We start from the raw sequence: 24,387 nt of genomic DNA on the forward strand, positions 1-24,387 counted from the left end.
CAGGCTCACAAGGTCTTCTCTCTGGCTAGAATACCTTTCTTCTCCCCTTCCAATGAAGTCTCCCCCTGGGGCTTCCAGACGTCCTTCACACAAGACCTCACTGAAGCCTTCTCTGGTCTTGCCCCCTCACTTAGCTGTGCCCCTCCATGTGCTCTCGCAGGGCTCTGTTTACACCTGCACTGCAGTACTCTTCTCAGTGGGTCTCGGTTAGCTATTGATCGACTGATGGATTTCCTTCTAATGCAGGCTCCTGAAAGCCAAATACTGTACCATTTACATCCCCAGTGAGGAGCATCCCGTAGGTACTCAGTAAAAGCCTACATTTCCTTAGCCCTCTCCTTCTGAGGCCTCCAGATTCCAAAACAAAGCTTTCCTGGATCCACAAAAGGGAAGACTTGAATTATGCCTTTTTTTCCCCCTAGTACAATTAACAAGAGGGATAGTTATGTTTTTATGCCTAATGGACCTTCTAAGAACAGCATTTAAATAACTGTGTACTGCATAGTTCCCTACACAAAGTCGAGTCGACATGCATGGAGATCAACTCATTTCCATCTTTTCACAGCCAATTATAATCAAGAGCCCCCTTTAGATTTAGCCATAACAAAGCCTACTCTTCCTTTTTTTTTTAATATTAATTTTAAATACAGTGCAACAATGATTTCAGGAGTAGATTCCTTAATGCTCCTTACCCACTTAGCCCATCCCCCCTCCCAAACCCCCTCCAGTAATCCTCTGTTTGTTTTCCATACTTAAGAGTCTCTCATGTTTTGTCCCTTTCCCTGTTTTTATATTATTTTTGCTTCCCTTCCCTTAGGTTCATCTGTTTTGTCTCTTAAAATCCTCATATGAGTGAAGTCATATATTTGTCTTTCTCTGACTAATTTCGCTTAGCATAATACCCTCCAGTTCCATCCACATAGTTGCAAATGGCAAAATTTCATTCTTTTTGAAAAGAGTAACACTCCATTGTATATATATACCACATCTTCTTTATCCATTCATCCATCGATGGACATTTGGGCTCTTTCCATACTTTGGCTATTGTTGATAGCGCTGCCATAAACATGGGGGTGCAAGTGTCCCTTCAAAACAGCACACCTGTATCCCGTGGATAAATGCCTAGTAGTGCAATTATTGGGTCGCATGGTAGTTCCATTTTTAGTTTTTTGAGGAAGCTCCGTACTGTTTTCCAGAGTGGCTGCACCAGCTTGCATTCCCACCAACAATGCAAAAGACATCCTCTTTCTCTGCATCCTCACCAACATCTGTTGTTGCCTGAGTTGTTAATGTTAGCCATTCTGACAGGTGTAAGGTAGTATCTCATTGTGGTTTTGATTTGTATTTCCCTGATGATGAGTGATGTTGAGCATTTTTTCATGTGTCGGTTGGCCATCTGGATGTATAAAGCCTATTCTTCTAACAGCTTAAAGCACTGGAAAATACTGTTCATCCAATTTTAATAAAGTCCCTGTAGATTCAGGAGCAGAAAACATTAATTTTATTTGTGTGTCTACTAATAACAAGGGATTTCAATAGGATCAATGGTATGAGATCAAAACTAGTGGTTATGGCCTATGGTTCTTCTACTCATGGTGAAGTTTTCTCTCAGATTCTCTAATATTTCTTAAAAAACACATTTAATATAACTTTGGTCTCACTTTATAAACAGACTTCAAGCAAAAGCAGAAAGTCATACTACTATTTCTATGGGGGGTAAGATTAAGATACAGAATTCATGAATTCAAACACTGAAGCACAAGAAATATCATAGCTAGAGGAAAATAAATATATTTTTTTCCCTTTCCCTCACACCAAAAGGGCTCTGAGGCTACAACTACTCCTTTTAGGACCTGGTTCCCACAAGCCTTTGGCCATCTTCTCCAGATACACCAGATCTTAAATACACACTTTCTGAAATACACATTCCCAAAGTCTGGGGTACAATCTTTTTTTTTAATTTTATTTTATTTTTTTAATTTACATCCAAATTAGTTAGCATAGAGTGCAACAGCGATTTCAGGAGTAGATTCCTTAGTGCCCCTTACCCATGTAGCCCATCGCCCCTCCCACAACCCCTCTAGTAACCCTGTTTGTTCTCTGTATTTATGAGTCTCTTCTGTTTTGTCCCCTTCCCTGTTTTTATATTATTTTTGTTTCCCTTCCCTTATGATCATCTTAAAGTCCTCATATGAGTGAAGTCATATGATTTTTGTCTTTCTCTAATTTCACTTAGCATAATACCCTCCAGTTCCATCCATGTAATTGCAAATGGCAAGATTTCATTCTTTTTGATTGCCGAGTAATACTCCATTGTATGTATGTATGTATATGTGTATGTGTGTATGTATGTGTGTGTGTATACATACATACATATACATACATATATATACATGTATGTATACACACACACCACATCTTCTTTATCAATTCATCCATCGATGGACATTTGGGCTCTTTCCATACTTCGGCTATTGTTGATAGTGCTGCTATAAACATGGGGGTGCATGTGTCCCTTCGAAACAGAACACCTGTACCCCCTGGATAAATGCCTAGTAGTGCAATTGCTGGGTCATAGGGTAGTTTTATTTTTAGTTTTTTGAGGAAGCTCCGTACTGTTTTCCAGAGTGGCTGCACCAGCTTGCATTCCCATGGGGTACAATTTTCTACCTTCACTGATAGTAAACCAAATTGACCATCATGTTCCCAAGCTCTCATCAAGTTCATACTACCAGGGTATTTCCCACTGGGTCAGAATTAAGTCCATAATAACAGTGGTCTCTGAGTGGGGTGAGAAAGCAAAGGTGTCAACGTAGCCAGAAAAGGACGTGTTGAACGGCTTACTTGTCACACAACCAAACTCCAAACATGTCCATTGAAATCTGCCATCCTGTCACTGTCAGGTTGGGTAATGTTAGCAAAGACATGCTACAAAGTGGCAGAAGGAATTAAAATGGAATGAGGAACTTGACTCACAGCTCATCGAGGACCGCATGTCGAAAGGAGGTGGGGAGATATCAGATCATTTGTCCGAGGTTGTATTCTTACTCAACAGTAGAGCTCAGATTCAGACTCAGATCTACCTGATCAAGAACATGCACTTATTCAGCACAGAGAGACCAGCCAGGCACTGGGGGCAGACAGCTTGGGATCAAAATCTGACTTCTTCCTTTTCTAATGGAGAAATCTTACTAAATTTCCTCAATTCCCTGTTCTTCAGTTCCTCATCCATGAAACAGAAAAAACAAAAGTGCCTACCTCTTAGAGCTGCTGTGGAGGTTAAATGTGATAATACAGAGTTTGTGTACATCTGTGTGCTGTGTCATGAACATACAAATCTGTACATGAGTAAGCAAGTCCACATGCTCGAACTATATATATTTTTTCAATGTTTATGTATTTATTGGGGGGTGGGTGGGTAAAGAGAGGGTAAGGGAGAATTCCAAGCAGGCTCCATGCTGACAGCACCAAGTCCGATGATGTGGGGCTCCTTCTCATGAACCATGAGATCATGACCTGAGCCGAAATCAAGAATTGGATGCTCAGCCGACTGAGCTGCCCAGCAGCCCTGGCTCACAATATAGTCTTAAAATTTCTCTTCTCTTCATCCAAGTGCTCTTTACCAACCTTTTGCTCTCAGAGCTATGGATATCTTTAGAGAGTGTAGCTTTACAGTAAGCAATGTAACCATCTTACACCTACCACAAGTCTTGCCTACATTTGTTTTCTTAAAAAAAAAAAAAAGAAAAGAAAAAATAGTTAACTGTCTTAAAACCATAGCTCTTTGGGTGGAAACAGAGGAATGAGAAATTCCACTTAACAGAGAAGTGAACGACGGATATCTTCATCAGAAAAGAATTTTCCTTTTAATATCACCTTGAAAAGTCTAAGGATATTAATATAGTTCCGATTAATTTTAATGGGTACATATGAAGCACATGCTTTATACAGGCCCCACAAATATGAGCACATGGCTCAGTCTCTGCTCTCCGCGTTCTCAGAATCTAGCAGAATTAGAGCTCCTAGCTCCTGGGCAGAATGTGCAACGTGCCAGAACAGAGTATCAATCAACATGCTCTGAAATCAGAAGAGGGAAGATTAACATTTTACTGTGGGGGAAACATCGGAGACTGACATCAAGAACGAGCCCATGTTCTTCTCCATCTTTTCTTTTAGAGACTCTAAAAGAAGGAAGTTGCTCTTTTGCTGTTTTGATTCTTGGACTTTAATTTTTTATAAAGGCAGCAGAACTTGGCAAGTTCCAGAGAACACAATCAGGACTGGGCATATACTCTTAGCATCCCCTGTAATACTTACTGTTCTATTTTTAAAGTAATTTAAAATTGATTTGTAAGTACAAAAATAGCGTGCGAATATATTCTTATTATTAAAAAAAAAAAAAAACTGAGACAAGTAGCTTGGCAGCTCCTTTGAAAGTTAAACACAGACTTACCACATGACCTAGCTAGCAATTCCACTGGGTCCTTTAGGAAGAATGGGATGGGAAACTGGTTTCCATGCAAATCATCCAAGCATTCATTTAACAATCATATTAAACTTGTTAAATAAAATGTGATATATTCACACAATGGAATATCATTTGGACGTAAAAAGGAATGACGTATATAAACACTACATCATGGATGAACCTGGAAACCATTATGCTAAGTAAAAAAAAAAAGTCACAAAAGACCACATATTATATGATTCCACTTGTATGACATATTCAGAGTAGGCAAATCTGTAGAGACTGAAAATAGAAGAGTGGTCGCCATGGGATTTGGGAGGGAAGGTATGGAGAGTGACTGCTTATTAGGTATGAAGTTTTCTTTGGGGATAAGAATGTTCTGGAGTTAAACAGTGGCGATGGTCTTACAACTTTTCGGATATACTGAAAACACTGAATTATACACTTTAAAATGGTGAATTTTATAGTATCTGAATTATATCTCAACAAAGCTGTTATTGAAGAAAAAAGCTGAAACTCTCTAAAGTTGCAGCCCCTCTGATTATCCCTCCTACCCAAATCCCCACAGGTCACGGACTATCAGCTTAGTAGGACTCCTTGTTGGAACACTCTAGTTCCTCACAATGCCTGGCAGAAGCATTTCAGGCATTTGTTACACAATAACTTTGTACAAGGACAAGATAATACTGTTTAGTTCTATTCAGGATAATATAGATCCTTTTGTATCCACCACACGAATGCATTAGTTCAGGATCAGGCAACTTTAGTGGCTGGTTTATACTAACACCACACATACCAACCTCAGTAACGAAAAGAGCACAACACTTTTGGGCTAAGAGCTTAGCAATCACAAATCCAGTTAACAGAAAACTCTGCTGCGAATGCCCATGTAAATAAGGAGGCACTTTGTACCTGCGCTCTCAGTTTACAAAGGGTTTAGAATCTATGAAACCAGGCTTGGCAAGGCTATTACTACTTTGGGGGCCACAAGAGCAAGCTATAAATAAATGATATCTAACTTGGTCAAACCCAACTTCAACAGAAGACTCAGACAATCTCATAAAAAGACTCTCAGATTATTACAGTATTGTATTTCTAGTCTTTTTATTTTTTTGCAGAGGTTTTTCATTGTGGGCACACAAAGTCACACGAATTAACTTTTTAACACACATCCATGGACCCCATCCCTCAGAGGTTCTGATTTACTTAGGCCACAGAAGGCTGGCATTTGAATTCGCATCATTTGGAAACACTCAGTGTTAGGAACTTTTAGGCACACGAGGATGGGAAACTGGTTTCCATGCAAATCATCCAAATATTCATTTAACAGTCATGTTAAACTTGTCAGAGGACTGGCAGCATACGCCAATTTTGCTGAAGAGAAAACCGAGGCTCAAGAATTCACTCCTTGAAGTCAGCAACAAGGACTGGGCAGCACTCTTTCAGAGTCCTGAGGGTGCCCCACAACATCTTCCTGATACAAAGTGTCCAAACCCTTATGGTACTGGCGTTGTGAAAATGCGGTTTGGGGGAAGGAAGCAAGTCTGTCACTAGTTTTTAGGTAATTGTACTTGGGCTTCAAAAGAATATAATTTTACCTGAGCTTCAGTATTTTTGAAATGTTTCCTAATTTGTATCCTGCTGTTGGCGGAGCAGTTTCTCTTCATGTACTCCTTCCATCAAGTGCCTCCTGGTTATTACCAGCCCAGCTGGAGCTGGAAAGGGGGATGTGACAGGGGAGAAGCCCTAGCCTAGGAAGGGGAAGCAGCAGAGAAGCCTGCCCCTCTGGCCCCATGGGGAAGGAAAGGGGCACAAGAGGTAAACAAAGGCACGATTCTCATTCACATACCCTCTCCCCGCATACACGCTCCTCTTTCCCATCAAAGCAGGTTCAACTCAGGGAGCAGTGGAGCTTCAGAAATTTTCAAGACTCATTATCCCAGACATAACATGGGGTGGGTTTCAGGCTACTAAAGTTCACTGTGCAGCCCTGTGCTGTTATAAGGCTTGGAGGCAGCAGCAGGAAGAGGCCAAAAGATGGGCATGGGGCAGCACTGCTCACCCCCGAAAGCTCGAGTTTGGCAGGCAGGGCATTCAGAAGTTATTATGAGGTGGCCAGACCAGCAGAGGTGTGCTGTGAAAGCAGAGTTCTCAGTGGACAGGAACTTTGTGCTAACACATCACAACCTCCATAGGGGGTTTGTGCACATCATGCCCAAAGATCAAACAGAATTAGTTTCAACTCAACAAACAACTCCGGGATACATCCCAAACTGGACAATGAAGCAGAGGGCACCACGTAGATACTTACACAAAGACATGGGAGGCATTCTTATTAAGCAGTCACTAATAGGTATTCCGCATCAACTGTTTCTCAGACTCTGTTCAGGCTGAGAAGGTTTTGGAGATAAATGATTCAGACAAAGCCCCTGCCCTGACCAAACAAGATTTTAGGGTGGCGAAAGGGAAGTGGGCAAAACTCTGAAAGATGAAGTATTTACTCAAAGAGCTCTTCTTAGGAAGTTGAATTTTGGAAAGATTCACGGGAGACTGTTTATTGTGAAAAATTAAGATATTATTATGACAGATTTAAAAATGGCCAAAAATTCTTTTTTAAAAAATTTGTTTAATGTTGGGGTGCCTGGGTGGCTCAGTCGGTTGAGCGTCCAACTTTGGCTCAGGTCATGATCTCACCGTCCGTGAGTTCAAGCCCCGCATCGGGCTCTGTACTGACAGCTCAGAGCCTGGAGCCTGCTTTACATTCTGTGTCTTCCTCTCTCTCTGCCCCTCGCCCACTCATGCTCGCTCTCTCTCTCTCTCCCTCCCTCTCTCTCTCTGTCTGTCTCTCAAAAATAAATAAGCATTAAACAAATTTTTATTAAAAAATTTAAAAATTAAAAAAATTAATACAAATTTTTAATAAAAATTTGTTTAATGTTTATTTATTTTTGAGAGACACAAAGACAGACAGCAAGTAAGGGAGGGGCAGAGAGAGAGAGGAAGACACAGAATCTGAAGCAGGTTCCAGGTTGTGAGCTGTCAGCACAGAGCCCAACTCAGGGCTTGAACTCATAAATTGCAAGATCATGACCTGAGTCCAAGTCAGATGCTCAACCAAATGAGCCACCCAGGCGTCCAGCCACAAATTCTTTGATGTTCTATCTACCAAGAGGCTGTGAGTCTATGTTATTACCTCTCTGTGAATCTGAGTGGGCTTGTGACTCCTTCAATCACTGGAGTATGACAAAAGTAACACTGTGTAACTTCTAAGCCTGGGCCATTAAAAGAGGCCATGAAGGGGGTGCCTGGGTGTCTCAGTCAGCTAAGCGTCTGACTTCGGCTCAGGTCATGATCTCATGGTTTGTGAGTTCGAGCCCCGCATGGGGCTCTGTGCTGACAGCTTGGAGCCTAGAGCCTGCTTCAGATTCTATGTCTCCCTCTCTCTCTGCACCTCTCCTCCTCGGACTCTATCTCTCTCTCAAAAATAAATAAACATTAAAAAAAAAAAAAAAAGCTATAATCTGGGTCGTCCAAAAAGAATTTGGTAAGACATCATTCTCTTGTCTATATTCTCAGTACGGGGCTGACATTCCCATGATGCCATTCAGAGCTGTCCATGAAATCAATTTTGCCTCTTTCCCTTGGCATATGGTAAACAAGAGGTACTCAGTAGCTTTGCAGAATGATTGATAGGGTCCAAGGATTCAGGGGAGAGAGAAGAAATTCCAGGCAAAGCAAAGAGATCATGGTGAGTAAAGGTAACAACACTGGGGTCCCTAGGGAAAACAGAGTGGGCCACTTGGACCTCATTCTTAATCCTTTCCCCATCCAAACACTTTCCCTCAACATTCACGTGCTTGCATCCTTAGTTAGGCTGTTCTCATTACTTGAAAGGTTCTTTGCCCATCTGTCTGATGAACTCCTACTCGTTCTTCAAAGCCTTCCTCAACTGTCACATTCCCTGAGCCCTCCCTCATTCTGCTCCACTCCAAGTGGAATCACTCGTCGTACCCCCCCTTTCACTGCAACACGCTGCTCAACTTCTAGTGTAGCAGAATATTCTCCGTGATATTTAGTAAGTTTAGATGTCTATTTTCCTTGATAAACTGTGAGTTACCAGAGAGCAAGGAAGATTCCTATTCATCGCCTTATCTCCTGCTTGAGTGCCTATGTGCCAAACTCTAGGTTAACAAAGAAAAATGACTGCCTTTGAGGAGCGCACATAATTAAGGGGAGAGATCTAAAAACACAGTCACATAGCAATGTCACAAGAGCTGTAAGGAGGCATAATGAGATGATGTGGGAAGACAATCTCTATCAGAAGTAAATCAGGAAGTGGCACGAGGCAGGTGACATCTTAGGTAGGCCTTTCCAAATTAAGATCAGAAGGCTGCCTGGGGGTGGAATCTATGGAATCAGAGCTAAACAGGTCTAGGAAGGGAATGGCTAAGTAAGAGAACTCTGGTCAGGTCTGGTCAATCTTTTCCCTCCCTACTGTGGGAAATTCCCTGTTCAGGTCATTCCAAGTTCCCTTTTTACCACACCCAAAGCCACTCACAGTCATCCTTCCCAATTATAGCAACCATTTATGTCAGAAGGTACCTATCATTTGAAGATGCAACTCTTTATAAAATATGAGTCCATAATATGTGAAAATGCATTCAAACTGGTAGCAAAGAAATCAAAGTTAGAAGAAGGAACTACTTTTTTACCTGTCAAATTGTGAAGTATTTTCAAAAATTTACCATGTGTATCAGAGGAGAATCAGGGAAAAACTTTCTCCTTTCTGAGAGGCAGTCTGATACAATGTATCAAAAACTTGTAAATAACTGCACTCTTTGAATTAGAAATTCCGTTTATAGGAATTATCTTAAGAATACAAATCTTTGCTACAAAGATCATCACAGCATTATTTAGAATAGCAAAAAATAATAAACTACCTAAATGCCAAACGTTAGCATCAAATAAATTTGGTACTGCATTAAGTGTAACAGTTACCATTTACAGAGTGCTCACCATGTGCCTGGCATTATCATATTTAATACTACAGCAATCTATAAGGCAGACATATAAGTGAATGTTGACTGAGGCTTTTCCCACTGCTCCCAAAAGTAGCAAAGAGAATGCACAGCTAAGATTAGAGAGGAGGTAAATTTCCCACAAGGTAAAGACAGCAGTCTATAACTGGGGCTGGACTATTTCAAGAATTTGGTAAGAAGCTATGGTATGACACCTGCTAATAAAACCATCACCTGTGCCTCGGCACTGCCCTCTCTCCCCTCCACACTACACAAAGGAAGAGTAGAGAGGAGGAGGGGAAACCATGCCCTAGCAGGTAGTGCTGTGTTTTGGGGTGGTACTCTCTCTACGGAGGGTTCTTCTAAGAGAATCCATTACACAGATTAGAGGTGCCAAAAAAAAAAAAAAAGGCTTGGGGCAAGAATTTTTAAAAATTATAATGCTTAGTGATTATCTGCTCAGGCAGTTAACTTACAGAACTTCCCTGTGCCATTCTGGACAGGGAAAAGGGAAATGGAGTGCGAAGGGGCACCAATGCTATTCCCCCACTGTTTGGCATGGATGTGAGTCCCCTGGGTCAAGCGGTCCCATGGAAATTGTTGGCCTTGAGCTCTCTTATCAAATCCCCACCCAAGAGGGCTGTCAAACGAGCGAGTGGGGCCCAGCTGTGGGGTACAATAAAGGGAGGGACTGGCCTGACAGAGGCTGAAAGAACTTAACACCAGTTTCTTCTCCAGGTCTAGAGAACCTACCCTCTCAAGAACTCATAAGTGTAGACAGCACACACACAGGCAGTGCTGGTCAGGTAACAGTAAATGCCATCAAGGGGGACCCAACGACAGCCATTTAAGGGGTGCCTGGGTGGCTGAGGTGGTTAAGCACCCAACTCCTGATTTCAGCTCAGGTCGTGATCTCATGGTACATGGGTTTGAGCCCTGAGTTGGGGCTGACACACATAACCTGCTTGGGATTCTGTCTCTGCCCCTCCCCTGCTCTCTCTCTCTCTCTCTCTAAATAAACTTAAAAAAGAGAGAGAGACACTTATCCCTGTCCCTTTCCCTCTTGCCCATCCCTACACACAAGAACTGGAGCCTAGAAGAGGCAGAGCCCAGAACAGGCAGAGCAGAAGTATCCCAGACCATCCCTCCCCCATCCCGATACTCTCCAAAGGGAGGAACGGAGAAGAGGAGTATAAAAATAAACAGTATCTACCTTCTTCCACTTCATATCTTCAGAACCACAAGTATGGGCAGTAATAGGAGTAGGAAAAGCTTTCAATTGGCTATACTGAAATTTTAAAATGGTAGACTTTCAATAACCCAGAGTGACCAGAAGGCTGTGGCCTCTGCCAAAGGTATCAAGTGATCTGTCCCGTGGAGGAGAAGATCTTGATAAAGCACGGTTGGGAGTTCTGACTGGACAAAGATAAGCATTCATGTTTACACCCCTCTGAGTTAAAATTATTCAATTAACTGGTTAAAGTTACCATTATCTCCACTTCACAAATTAGGGAATCAGAGCTCTGAAACAAAGAAATTTGCTCAAGACTGCAAAGCATGTGGGAGGCTCAATTTGGCTTCTAACCCAGGACTAATCCCAGAGGACAAGCCTTTTATAGCACACCAGGATTTTTCAATATAGGGCCCAGCGGCATATTACCAGGGATGTGCAAATCCATTTCAAACAGTTTTCAAGATTTCACCTTAAGGGTGATCTTAAAATATATAAACATAATCTAGATCATTTGAATGATTATCTTACCAGAGAATGCTGCTATTTGATTACCAGCATTTGCATTCATAATCCTATTAATATCAAGTATTATGCTTTTTAATTTTCATACACTAATGACTAATGAGAAAAGACAGAGGTGATGGTATATAAATGTGGTCATACCAATTAAAAGCCAAACGGTTTCCTAAACAGACCAAAGTTTCACTGTAGTTCAAACACAGAAATGAGATGAGAGAGAAGAATGGGGCACAGAACAGACAGACTCCAGAGGAGGAAGGGCCATATTCACATCTCAAGGAGCAATTTAATTTCAGCAAAATACCCACTATTGTTAATGTGAAGTATATTGGTTCTGAAGCTTTGTTAATCTACTTTGGTTTTGTAATTGTAGAAGAGCTAAGAAGTATACATTCGTATCTCAGTTTTTGTTTATAGACACTTTCGTGACATAATAATAAAGATCATTTAATTCAACACCAAAAATCTGTAAAGATGTTTAAAGTGTCTTTATACGCCACACACTTGAGAAGTGTTGGGTTATGTTACTTTGCTGAAGCAGCCATTAAAAGCCATGCCTTAGAAGACTATTTTGTAACACAGGGAAATATTTTCAGTGTATTAACATGCAGCACACAAGAGGTGATACGGTCTTACTCTTTGTAAATGTACAAAGCACATACAAATATAGAAAAAAACAGACTGGGAAACACTAAAAAAATGTGTACACCATCGTAGGGGTATTACAGGTGCTCCTTATTCATATTGCTATTTGTTTTTTGTAATCCTGTGTTTGCAGTAAGTTAACTATGAGTGAAATTTAAGTATTACAAGAAAATAAATTTTTAATAGCCTATCCTATGAAAGTTCTCAAAACTTGTTGCTAAAAAACATTGCACCTTCAATCCACTTCAGCTCAAGCTCTTTTGTCTCCAAAGAAACATAACCAATCCTAAAGTAATATTTATTCAAAACCTAAAAGCACAGGAAGTACTAGTCAACCAATAACTCATTATTTTTTTAAGTAGGCGCCACACCGAACATGGGGCTTGAACTCACAACCCTAAGATCAGGGGTCGCATGCTCTATCTACCACAACCAGTAACTTATTGTGCTTTAGGTACCAGGGCTACAAGGGTGAACTAAGAATGGGGTGCTCTCCAGAAGCTAAACCAACAGTCACTGGTACTAGGGCATAAATAACAACACAAGAGCCAGGAAGAGGCTGGCTTCTGATGGGGAGGGCAGGATCAAAGGCGGCCACAAGGTGACACGTGAAATGAGTCCCAAGAATGTATCAGGAAATAAGCATAGCAATGTGACATGGAAGATTACCCAGCAAGTAAAATACAAACATAGGTCCTGTGAAACTGAACTCACTGACCACACGAGAGCCATCTCTCCTCTGCTCCAGCAGCACTTGTCTTTGCCATTTGTACTGCCTGACATACTAATTCAGGCATGTTCCCCAGCAAGATTATAAACTAGGAGGAGAATACTACGTACTTTGTACACTCTTACCATTTGTTATTGACAGTAATTTCTGCAAGACTTAAAAAAAATTTTTAATGTTTATTCATTTTTTGAGAGAGAGACAGAGAGAGAGAGAGAGAGAGAGAGAGAGCGAGCGCACGAGCATGAGCAGAGGAGGGTCAGAGAGAGAGGAAGACACAGAATCTGAAGCAGGCTCCAGGTTCTGAGCTGTCAGCAAGCACAGAGCACGACACAGGGCTCAAACTCACAAACCGCAAGATCATTACCTGAGCCCAAGTCAGATGCTTAACTGACTGAGCCACCCAGGCATCCCTGCAAGATTTCTAAAGGGCATTAAACTCAACACATTGTAGCCTCTGCTGGTATTCAAAGAAGTATACAGTATACACACCTATCCATTTTTTTCCCTCTAGAAAACTGTATCAAAAGATCAAAGCAACAGACTCATTCCTATAATCCTCCCAAGGATATCAGCCTGTCTACTATATATAAAACTTTACACTTTTCCTTGCTTTTGCAAGCCAGCAGAGCTCCAACCAGAACATTCTTCCAAAGCAGGCTAAGGAAAGACACACTGATAGCCAGTCCAAGAAAATCTTCCAAGTGAGTTGCAGTGATAGTGTATGATATCCAAATGCTGTGGCTCATCAGCTGGGATGAAATTCTCAGAAATTCCACCTCTATAACAGGGCTGTACAGCATATAACAGTGAATTAACTGGAAGTAACACAGATGTCTAACCAGAGGACATGTGTATATAAGATATGGTACGTTCACTTGCATGATATTTTTTTTAAGACTTATTATGTACGTGCCCAGCATTTGCTTTAAAATATTCCAGTAAAGAAAGAGTAAAAGGGATAGATAAAACAAATAGGATAAAACCTTGATAGTATTTCAAACTATGAATTGGTGGTCATGAGAACATTTTCTTTATTTTTGTGTATGACTGAAATTTTTCATCACTAAAAATGGGAAAAATACTATGTAGAAGTGAAAATATTCACAGTGGTAGCTTGTGGGGGCAGGGGAAGCAGAATACAAGTGACAGTTCATGTTGCTTATAACCATGTAAAATTATATGTATGACCAACCCAGCAAGCAGTAAGAGCCCCTTAACGCCCGTGTGAGTTTCTGGATAACATTTTTACTGAAAGAAAAGGATTCTTTGAGGAACTGGCTAATCTCAGGTCTGGATCAGGCAATGTACAAAACAAACCTGAAACATCTTGTCACACCACATAACAAACCATCGAATACTAGTAAGATCATGTCAAAGGGACTGAGAAGCCAACCTAAATATCTTCAGTCACTGGCTAAAGATTGTACAACATGCACATCAATAAGAATAACCAAGAGGGGTGCCTGGCTCAGTTGGTGGAGCACAAAACTCTTGATTCAGGGTTGTGAGTTCCAGCCCCAAGTTGGGTACAAAGGTTACTTAAAAGTAAAATCTTTTAAAATGTAAAACAACTTGAAAAGATTCAAACACATCAAATGTATCTAAATACGTGAGCTCATAATGATACTAAAAATACCCTAATTAACTGCTTTGAAGGGTACTATGGAACTCACTCTCTTATTTTTCACAACTGGCCAATAAACAAAAAGAAACAAGTTTAAAGCTGGGGGGCAGGGGAGGTAGCTGTTAAGAATAAATGACGGCAACTTTGCCTTCCTTGTAGCTAGTACTGGACAAGGCTTCATCTAGCTCTAAGTGGGAAGCTTATATCATCAGGTAGTGTGCTCGTAATCTAGCAAAAGGAGACTGATACAAGCCTGATGCGAGAATGCGGGGTTATGAAACAACACCATAAAAACAAGCCAAGAAGAGGGCTCACTTCAGGGGTTCCTGGAGGGTAAGGAGACACCTGAGCTTAAAGGGTTTACCACTTACTGCGAAGTTTTTCCAACATTTTTGAAATCGGGCTCCAGAATCTCACACATTGATCTTACATCCCCTAGCACACACTCGTTCCCCGGGGACTGGTCCAAGTGACAGCTTCAGGCAAATAAAATAACCATGTGGCTCTGCTTCCCTTCTCTGAGATCAGGAGAGCCGTGAGATGTTCCTTTCAGGAAAGGATTAACTCCCTAGAGTTGACAGAATATCTAGCTTAGGGGTTCCACTTACATTCTGATGTTATATAAAATTCAGGTCTGGCCCAAATTTGACAAGGACGTGAAGACCCTCATGTTCATGTTCGGAGCTCCTATGAGAGGGTTAACAATTGCAAATCGACACCAGCCCCTCCTGCCACATTCTCCATTATTCAATACCTACTCTGGGCTAGACACTGTACTAAGATTGTTTTCACTTGTTATCCTAATAAATTCTCAGACCCTGTGAAGAAACAGTACACCAGATTCACAGACAAGGATATAGGCTCAGAGAATCAAGCCATTTGCTTAGGGACCCAAAGGCCCTTGAAATACAAAGAGATCTTCTGAATACAAACAATGTCAACATACGACCGACATTTCCCATTGAAGGAGTGGCTATCTGAGAGGCAGAGACTCACTGAGTTAGAGTGATGTGCTTTATTAATAAATGTCATTCTATCACCCAAAGTCTTTCACGGACTATCCCCACGGCTGTTTACTATTCAAACCACTGATTTCCACTAAAGACTCCACTGTGGATGGAATTTCACTGCCTCCCCCCCACCCCATGTGCACTACCCCTTTCCCATTTTAACTGCTATGTTCCTTCTTAGGCCCTGATGTTTCTTTTTCTTTCTTTCTTTTTTTTTTTTTTTTCAATATACGAAGTTTATTGTCAAATTGGTTTCCATACAACACCCAGTGCTCATCCCTAGGCCCCGATGTTTCGAGTCTGACTCACATCCACAACTCCTACTCCAGGAAGCCCTGCCATCTTTTTCCATGCCCAGAGCTCTTGCCTTCATGAACATCCTTGCTACCTGGACCATATATCTCTATCCAAGGGCATTGCTCTGTTTCACATGTACACTTCTGGTCTCCCTAGACTGCTGGTTCCTTGAAGCCAGTGTTGAGAATTGATTTATTCCTTTGGGAAGATAAAGGACACAAAACATACTCTATAAATGCTTGTCAACATTAACTGGATGAAGGCAATAACCTGCTTGGGAACCTTTATTTCTCAGCATTTCCTATAAGCTTGAGGTTACCATATTCCATTATTCCCTTCCTGCTTGAGAAAGGCCAATGAGAAATAGAAAGCAACATCAAAGTTGTTTCATTAAGCAAAGGAGCAGGCGTGCATTCGTGCATTCCTGCTTTGTACAATTTTACTGCCTCTGGTCCTCAGATATCCCTGAAAGGACATTCCATACGCATTCAGGGCTATAGGGATTCTATCCTGTCTTTTCCCTTGGATGAGAAGTATTAGCTGGGCCACGTACTAACCCTTCACTAATGAGTTGTGTTCTTTTGAAATTGTGCTAAAATGCACGTATCCTAACATTTATCTTAACTATTTTTAAGTGTGCACGGTTCACTGGCATGAAGTAGTCACACTGTTGTGCTATCATCATCAGCACACATCCCCCAGAACTGCTTTCATCTTACAAAACTGAAACTCTGTACTCATCAAACAATAGCTCCCCATTCTCCTCTCCCTGAAACCACCATTCTACCTTCCCTCTCTATGAATCTGACTCCTTGGTGCTTCATAAAGCGGAATCATACAGCTTGTGTCCTTTCAAGATCAGTTTATTTTACTTAACATAACGTCACTAAGATTTATCCATGTTGTAGAATGTTCATGTGTCAGAACTTCCTTCCTTTTGAGCTGAATCATATTCCATGGTATATATTTATATAAAATACATTTTATTTATTCCTTCATCTGTTGATAGGCATGTGGTTGATTCCAAATGAGGAACTGTGATCCAATGCTAGTAACAAGAAGCTCAGAGACCGGCCCTGGGTTAGAGCAGTCTCTTTGATGTTAAACACTATCACAGAATCAATCCAGTGATTAGGACCACAGAACAGAAAGCCGCTAAAGGAATGTCCGCCTGGTTATCTGTCCCAGGAATGTGGACCAGACAGAAATTTTATTTAAACACTCAAAGAGTCTGTTGTAATAAAGCTCTGGCTTCTTAGGATGAACAAATCTTAGATTTGCTTATTTCTGAAGACCTCCTATTCCCTTGTTGTTGTTGTTCTCCTTCTCCTTCTTCTTTGTATCTTTGCTTGACTGAGGCCTAATTGACATGTGTAAGTTTAAGGGGTATAACATTGGCTCGACACACTTGTATATTGCATTATGACATACCACCACAGCATGAGCGAACACCTCTATCACATCACACAATTACCATTTCTTTTTTCTGATGGGAACATTTAACATCCACTCTCTTAGCAACTTTTGAGTATACGACATGGTATTTTAAGTACAATCACAAGGCTGTGCATTAGATCTTCAGAACTTAATTTTTTTTTTTTAATTTTTTTTTATGTTTATTTATTTTTGAGAGAGAGAGACAGAGACAGAGTGTGAGCAGGGGAGGGGTGGAGAGAGAGGGAGACACAGAATCGGAATCAGGCTCCAGGCTCTGAGCTGTCAGCGCAGAGCACGACGCGGGGCTCGAGCTCACAGACTGTGAGGTCATGACCTGAGCTGAAGTCGGACGCTTAACCGACTGAGCCACCCAGGTGCCCCATAACTTAATTCATTTTTAATTGGAAGTTTGTACCCTTTGACTAATATCTCTTCACTTCCCCCATGCTCTTAATCTCCAGTAACCACAATTCTACTATTTCTATGAGCTCAGCTGTTTTAGATTCCACATATAAGTGAGATCACACAGTATTTCTCTGACTTATTTCACTTAGCATAATGCCCTCAAGGTCCATCCACGTTGTTGCAAATGGCAGGATTTCCTTCCTTCTCATGGATGCATAATATTCTTGTGTGTGTGTGTATATGCACGCACACACGACACACACATCTTCTTTATCTATTTATCCACTGAAGGATGCTTAGGTTGTTTCCATATCTTTGCTATTGTGAATAATGCTATAATGAACATGGAGTGCAGATGTCTCTTTAACATCATGTTTTCATTTCCTTTGGATATACACCCAGAAATGGCATTGTTGGGTCATATGATACTTCTATTTTTAATTTTTTGAGGAGGTTCCATACTGTTTTCTTTTTAATTATAGCCATTCTGACAGGTGTGAGGTGATATCTCATTGTGGTTTTGATTTGCATTTCCCCGATGATTAACAATGCTGAGCACCTTTTCATGTACCTGTCGGTTATCTATACCCCTCCCTTGTTCTCCAACCCACAGGTTCTTTCTTGTCTACCTCTTCAGCCTCATAGGCCATTATCTGCATCACCCTGTAGATGGTCCAGCAACACCAAACTCTCTTTAGTGTCCCTGCACACACTCTGCAGTTCTTTGCCACTGGCCGCCACTGTCTGTGGTCTCAGTGTCTGGAAGACTTTCTTCTTCTGGCTTACTTCTAGTCATGGCCACCTCTCCAGGAAGCCTTTTCTTCTTCTTCTTCTGCATAGTCCCAGAACTTGAATGCTTGGCATATAATGGCTGCTTGATAAATTATTAAACTAATATATTTGTCACACTCACATTCCGTGTTGAAAAGACAAATTTAAAGAAAAATTCAAGACTAATGGGATTACAGGTAATTTTTATTTGTATTTTAGTATTATTCAAATTTTCTAATGATAGGCTGACTTTTCAAATTTACCTTAAAAAAAAATTAAGATTAACCTGATCAGGAATAAAATGGAGAAATCAGTCTACCAGATTTTAAGACTTCTCATACAGCTATAGTTATCAAGACTATGTGGTATTGGCAGTAGAACTATGGAGCAGAATAGAAAATAGACCCACACAAATATGCCCAAGTGATTTACGACCAAGATGCAAAAGCAATTCAATAAAGGAAGCATGGCCTTGTCAACAAAAGGTGCAGGGGCAACTGGGCGTCCATTGCCAAAAACACACAACAACACCAAAAAAATCTCAAAGTTTCAAATCTCCTACAAAAGTAACTAAAAAACAGATCATGGACTTAAAACTAAAAAATGTTTAGGGAAAAGAAGAAAAGCTCTGCAGCTTTAGCTCAGCAAAGAGTTCTTAGACTTGACCAAAAAAAAAGTACAACTCATAGAAGGAAAAACTGATAAACTGGATCTCATCCAAACTAAAAACTTTAGCTCTCCTAAAGCCCAGTGAAGTGGGTGAAAAGACGAGTTATAGACTGGGAGGAAATATTTGCAAGCCACATTATTTGACAAGGACTAGTATCTTGAGCATATAAAGTACTCTCAAAACTCAACCATAAGAAAAATAACACTCCAGGGGCACCTGGCTGGCTCAATCGGAGGAGCATGCAACTCTTGACCTCCGGGTCCTGAGTTCAAGCCCCACAGGGGGAATAGAGATTACTTAAATAAAAACTTAAAAAAGCAAACAAACCAAAAACCAAAAACCAAACAATTCTTACAGAAAATGGACAAAAGACTTAAAGGAAGACATTTGACCAAAGAGGACATACAGATGATAAATATTCATCTGAAAAGATGTTCAATATCATCTACCATAAGAAAGTGTAAATTAAAACTAGTAAGTGAACAGTTTGAGAAATGAATTATGGTACATATACCATGGAATACTATCGGGCATTAAAAAGAATGAACTAGTGATATATACAGCCACTTGGATGAATCTCCAGAGAATTATGCTGAGTGAAAAAAGCCAATCCCTCGAAGTTACAAACTTACAAATTCATTTATATAAGACTCTTGAAATAATAAAACATAAAAATGGAGAACAGATTAGTGGTTGTCACAGGCTAAGGATGTGGTGGGAATGCCTTGGTAGTGGATGGGACTATAAAAGGGCAACATGAGGGATCACGTGGTGATGGAAATGCCCTGTATCTTGAGTCTATCATTATCAATATCCTGATGGTGATATTGCACTATAGTTTTGCTAAATGTTCCCATTAGGAGAAAGTGAGTAAAGAGTACACATATCTCTTTTTACTATCTTTACAAATAGATGTGTACCTATGATTACCTCAGAGTAAAAGTTTAATTAACAACAACAACAACAACAAAAGCTTAGGCTTTGGGACAAAGCCAGGTGATGTTGGACAAGTCACATTCCTTCCTCATAGGGCTAAAATGATTAAATTAAAAGATCAATGGTCTAAGCACAGTGCTTGCCACAAAGTAAGCCATCAACAGACAGCCATTAAAATGACAATATTAAGAGTCATGGCAGTGGGGAGGGAGAAGTGTAGAGAAAACTATATTAAGATGACAGCACTAGTGGATTTGGTTGGTGAACGATTAGATGTGGAATAGTGGGTGACAGGAAGTCAAGGCTGATTCCGGTTTCACATTTGAGCAAGTGGGTGGTCAGTGGCACCATTTATTGAGCAGATATGGGATGAAGAATGAGAGTTTAGTTTTGGGTGTGGTGAGTTTGTGATGACTGGGAGACATTCGAGTAGAGATGTCCAGTTAACAACCGTATATGCAGGTCTGGAGTTGAGAACACAACTCTGGGATGGAAATTTAACTTGATAACAACCAGCATGCAATGCTAACTGAAGCCAGGAGAATGGACAAAATACTGAGAAGGAGAAAAGAGCCTAGACCATAGCCACTGTGACCATAAATGAGCTTCAAACTTTAAGGATTGGGTAACAAGGGTCAATTTAGCAAAAGAGACATATAGTAGCCAAAAAACAAACAAACAAAAAAAAACCAAAAAAAAAAAAAAAAAAACCACAAGGGAGAAAAGTCAGGCATTTATCATATCACTTAAGAATAAGGTGCTTCAAGAAAGAGGGAGTGGTCTACTGCGACTAAGCAGTGAAGAAATTAAAATGAGAAGTGAAAAAACAGATCTCTGAATTCTGTGACCTGGGTATCACTGGCACCTTTCAGAGAACAGCTTTTGTGAAATGACAAAGTAGGTTTCAGACTGGAACCAACTGACAAGAAGGGAGGAGAAATGGAAACAGTATAAACAACCATGAAGAAGCTTAGCTCTAAAGAAAAGCAGAAAGCACAGTGAGAAGGAAAGGATGGGATACTGAGGGAGGATTTTGTTAAAAGGAAGTGTGTTTACATGTTAATGGATAGAAATAGGTAGAGAGGGAAAGACACAGAATATCCATAACAGAAAGGGTAATAATGACTTGAACAGATAGGATGGGATATGATCCAAAGCACAGGTAGCAGGATTGCTCAGTTAGAAGGGGCACCTCATCTACTCTAAGAAGTAGGGAAAAGGAAAGGAATCATGCAGATGCAGGTAAATTTGGAAATCTGGTTGCAGTATGTGCAGACAGCTACCCTCTGATAGCTTCAGTGTTCTTGGTGGAGAAGGCAAGGTCATCTGCTAAGACTGACAGGATGGCTTAATTTTTATTCCGAGCATCAAATCCAGAGATACAGATATTTAATAAGCAAGGTGACTTAATAAAATAAACAATTAGTTTCCTCAAAGCAGTTGTTCGTTAGAATCACTACACAATTTTCTCCAAATTAGCCACTAGAGGGCAGTGCGGCTGTCCATAGTTTCTCTCTTTTACCCCAGTGAAATCAATAGAAAATTACAGAGCAGTGTAGGTCATAAAATGTTTTTCCTCAAGAAAATCTGGCTTCTGCCTTATATATGTGTGTGCATGTATATGCACACACACTCATACACATGCACACTACAGCATGATGGGAGGGCTGTTCCTCCCGCTAGCCTCCCACTGCAACCATATGATGATGGTCCAGAGGCAATACTCCCCATTTTCCAGAGGTCACTTTTTGTAATTCCCCCAAAGTGCACAGCAATACTGAATAGATCTTTACATCTTCTTATGCTTAATAAATTAGAAAAGGCTGACGAAAACATCCCTAAACCTAATCCCTGCTAACATTTGCTATGGCTTCAAGTTGTTTTTTCCTCCCTCAACCTACCACCTCTTCAAATTAGAGAGAGGTTTTTTAAAATTCATTGTAAATAGTTGCAATCTATTTCATGAACTTCTTTTCCCTTGATCTCAGATATGTGATATATTCTTAAAATGGAGACTTAATCCATGATACCACATGGCTATTGTATACACCAGAATAAGCAGCTATTTTAGGGTGTGTGTTTAGTAACGAGGCTGGGAAATAACTTGTTTCCTAGTTTGATTCTAATGAATTTGGGTCTCTAATGAACACAGGGAACTGGCAAAGTTTTAACTTAAAGCAAGGTGCAGAAATTCTCAATGCCCAAAAAGAAAAGATGTAAAGGCAGACTCTAACCCCAAGAGCTTGGGGTCAGACAACTCAGCCCAGTTTCAACTAAGAGAACTGAGCTCGCACTCAGTTCCAGTCATATCAACGGAACACATTACACCCAAGCCCAAGAGAAGTTGTTAGTAGTTTGATCAGATGTCCATGGGCTGGAGCTGCAAGGAAGTGGGAAAGCGGGTGAGGTCATCATAGGACTGTAGGATGTCAAGTACTTCAAATGGGTGAAAAAGTTGCTTGACCCCAAAGCCTCCAAATTTGTTTTTGAGCTAAAGTTGCTTGGGAACAAAAATACCAAAGAAATGGGTCGTAAAGAAAGTCTGGGTGACAGAGTTGAAGTAGTCATCAAATAGACATATGGCGTCAAACTGTTTGCAAACTGTATCAAAAGCAAAGTTTCAAGGATCTTTAGGGTAGTGTGCTCTAATTCGAAAATTAAGAGTCACATTTGTCACTGGATACTCTATTCCACTAGCTGGTATGTTATTACACTTCGACTGATAGCTTTCTTAAGCTCTTTGGGGCCAAAAACTTTTTGTTTTGTTTTTTATAATTATAAAAACATCCATAGCAAATTACTCATCCTTAACCTAATATAAAAATTCACCTTTCCTAATGAGCTGATACAACTCTGAAAAGGGGGAACGTTTCTTTCCTGGCAGTTATAATGCTTTGGCTCCTTGGACATCCCTGAAAAACGAACGTAAGAACGAAGATGAACCCTCCATTGCCTCATCTTTACTGTATTTTAAATCTAGGTCCACTTTGGAAAGTCACTGTTAGAGTCTTCCCAGCAAGTGATTTAAATAAGAGCCTGCTCTCATTTACATACACACACACACACACACACACACACACACACACACTTGCACTCCCCAACAACATTTCCTTTGAAAAACAGAATGTCACTTCCTCAATCCAGAGGCCAGAAGTCCCTCAGTTCTGATCTGGGGAGCCAAGACAGGAAACTCTGCTAAGCTTCTGCCTCTCCCCCCATGGACAGCCACTGGTGCAGCTGACAGAGGGCAGGGTCTGTTCAGAGTTCCCTTGATGCACTGCAGCTGGAAGGCAACAGCTCACTTTCGTGCTGTGGGAATGATCCCAGAGAGGCCAGCACCAGGAGTCAGTTTAACAAGGGCATTTCAAAGGAAGTGAAAACGGAACAGAAGAGAGACCTTGACACCTTATACCGACCTTACTTCCATTTCCAAACGCCTGCAAACGGCCCAGAGTTGATTGTAATTACTACCATCGTGTACTTTGACCCCACCAGGCAAGGCACTGGATGGGGGGGGGGGGGGGGACGAGAGGGGCGGTTAGCCAGACCTCTTCACCAGGCGGCACCAGACTGTATCCCACCTTCCCCTCGCTCGATGTTGCCAGTTTCTCACTTGGAAGGGAGAAGCTGTCCCAGCGATTTCGGTAAACACCGTCGGTCAGCACCACCTGGCAACTGAGAACCTTGATTTCTCCCGACCCCAGACACCAAGGACGACACAAAATCCCGGCCAGTTATACCAGACCAAACTGCAATGTCACCATCGTGGGATGGGGTGGGGGGATGTCTGTGAGAGACATACGGAATGAAGGGGGACAAACAAATGAGTCACTTAATACAAGAGCTGCACATGCCGCTGACGCTGCCCGTGATGCAGAGGCTGTGGACTGGAAGGAAGCAGGCGGTCACCGGGAGGGGCGGGCAGAGAAAGGGAAGGGGGAAAGGGTGTGAGGGGCCTCGCCCTTTGTGGGGGCCGGACCGAGCCGCCCCGCAGCCTGCGCCCCCCTTTCCCGCCCACTCCCGCAGCCCTGCAGGCTGAAGCCGCTCGGGGTTACTATGGTCCCCCAGCCCCGGGAATCAACTCTCTCGGTCTCCAAAACAATCAATACAAACTTCGATACCGTATTTAGTTTACAGGGAAGCTGGCTGGGGAGGCGCTGCCGCCGCGCCCGCCCGGCGAAGAAGGAGCCGCAGCCTCAACCTGCCCGCCCGCCCGCCCGCCCGCTCCGCCCCTCGGCCGCGCACCTGTGACAGGTGTGCAGGTGCCCCACACAGCCCCGAGTCGCGGGGCGCGCGGGCCGCTCCTCGCCCCCCGGGGCCCCCAGGGCCCGCCCTCTCCGTCGGCGACGCCCCTCCCGGAGCCCCCAGCCCCTGGGCAGGCCGCGGGGCGCCCTCCACCCGCGCCCTCGGCGGCCGCACCCGCTCGTCGCCCGCACTCACATAGCGCCTCAACTTCTTCTCGGGAGGCGATTTCCTCAGCCAGCCGGTGCACACCACGTCGCCGCCGCCGCTCATGCTGCCGGCCGCCTGGAGCCCGCCGCGGGGTCGGGCTGACAAGGGCGCGGACGCGGGCCGCTGGGTCAGCCGGCCGGCGGTGCGCAGCTCACGGGGGAGGGGAGGGGC

The 24,387-nt window shown here is 42.0% G+C and overlaps 1 protein-coding gene across 2 annotated transcripts in view; it reads right to left on the reverse strand.

Annotated features, from left to right (window-relative positions):
* The window catches only part of GAB2 (GRB2 associated binding protein 2), a 191,146-nt gene extending 166,765 nt beyond the window's left edge, over positions 1–24,381 (reverse strand). For both annotated transcript variants that reach the window (XM_040489476.1, XM_040489475.1), the window contains exon 1: positions 24,205–24,381. In XM_040489476.1, the coding sequence (XP_040345410.1) occupies positions 24,205–24,279 (75 nt within the window). In that variant the 5' untranslated portion in view covers positions 24,280–24,381. The remainder of the gene's footprint in view (positions 1–24,204) is intronic.
* Positions 24,382–24,387: the final 6 nt, after the last annotated feature.

This window comes from Herpailurus yagouaroundi, unplaced genomic scaffold (genome assembly GCF_014898765.1).
Source record: "Herpailurus yagouaroundi ecotype Mexico unplaced genomic scaffold, PumYag 180, whole genome shotgun sequence".
NCBI classification, from domain to species: Eukaryota; Metazoa; Chordata; class Mammalia; order Carnivora; family Felidae; genus Herpailurus; species Herpailurus yagouaroundi.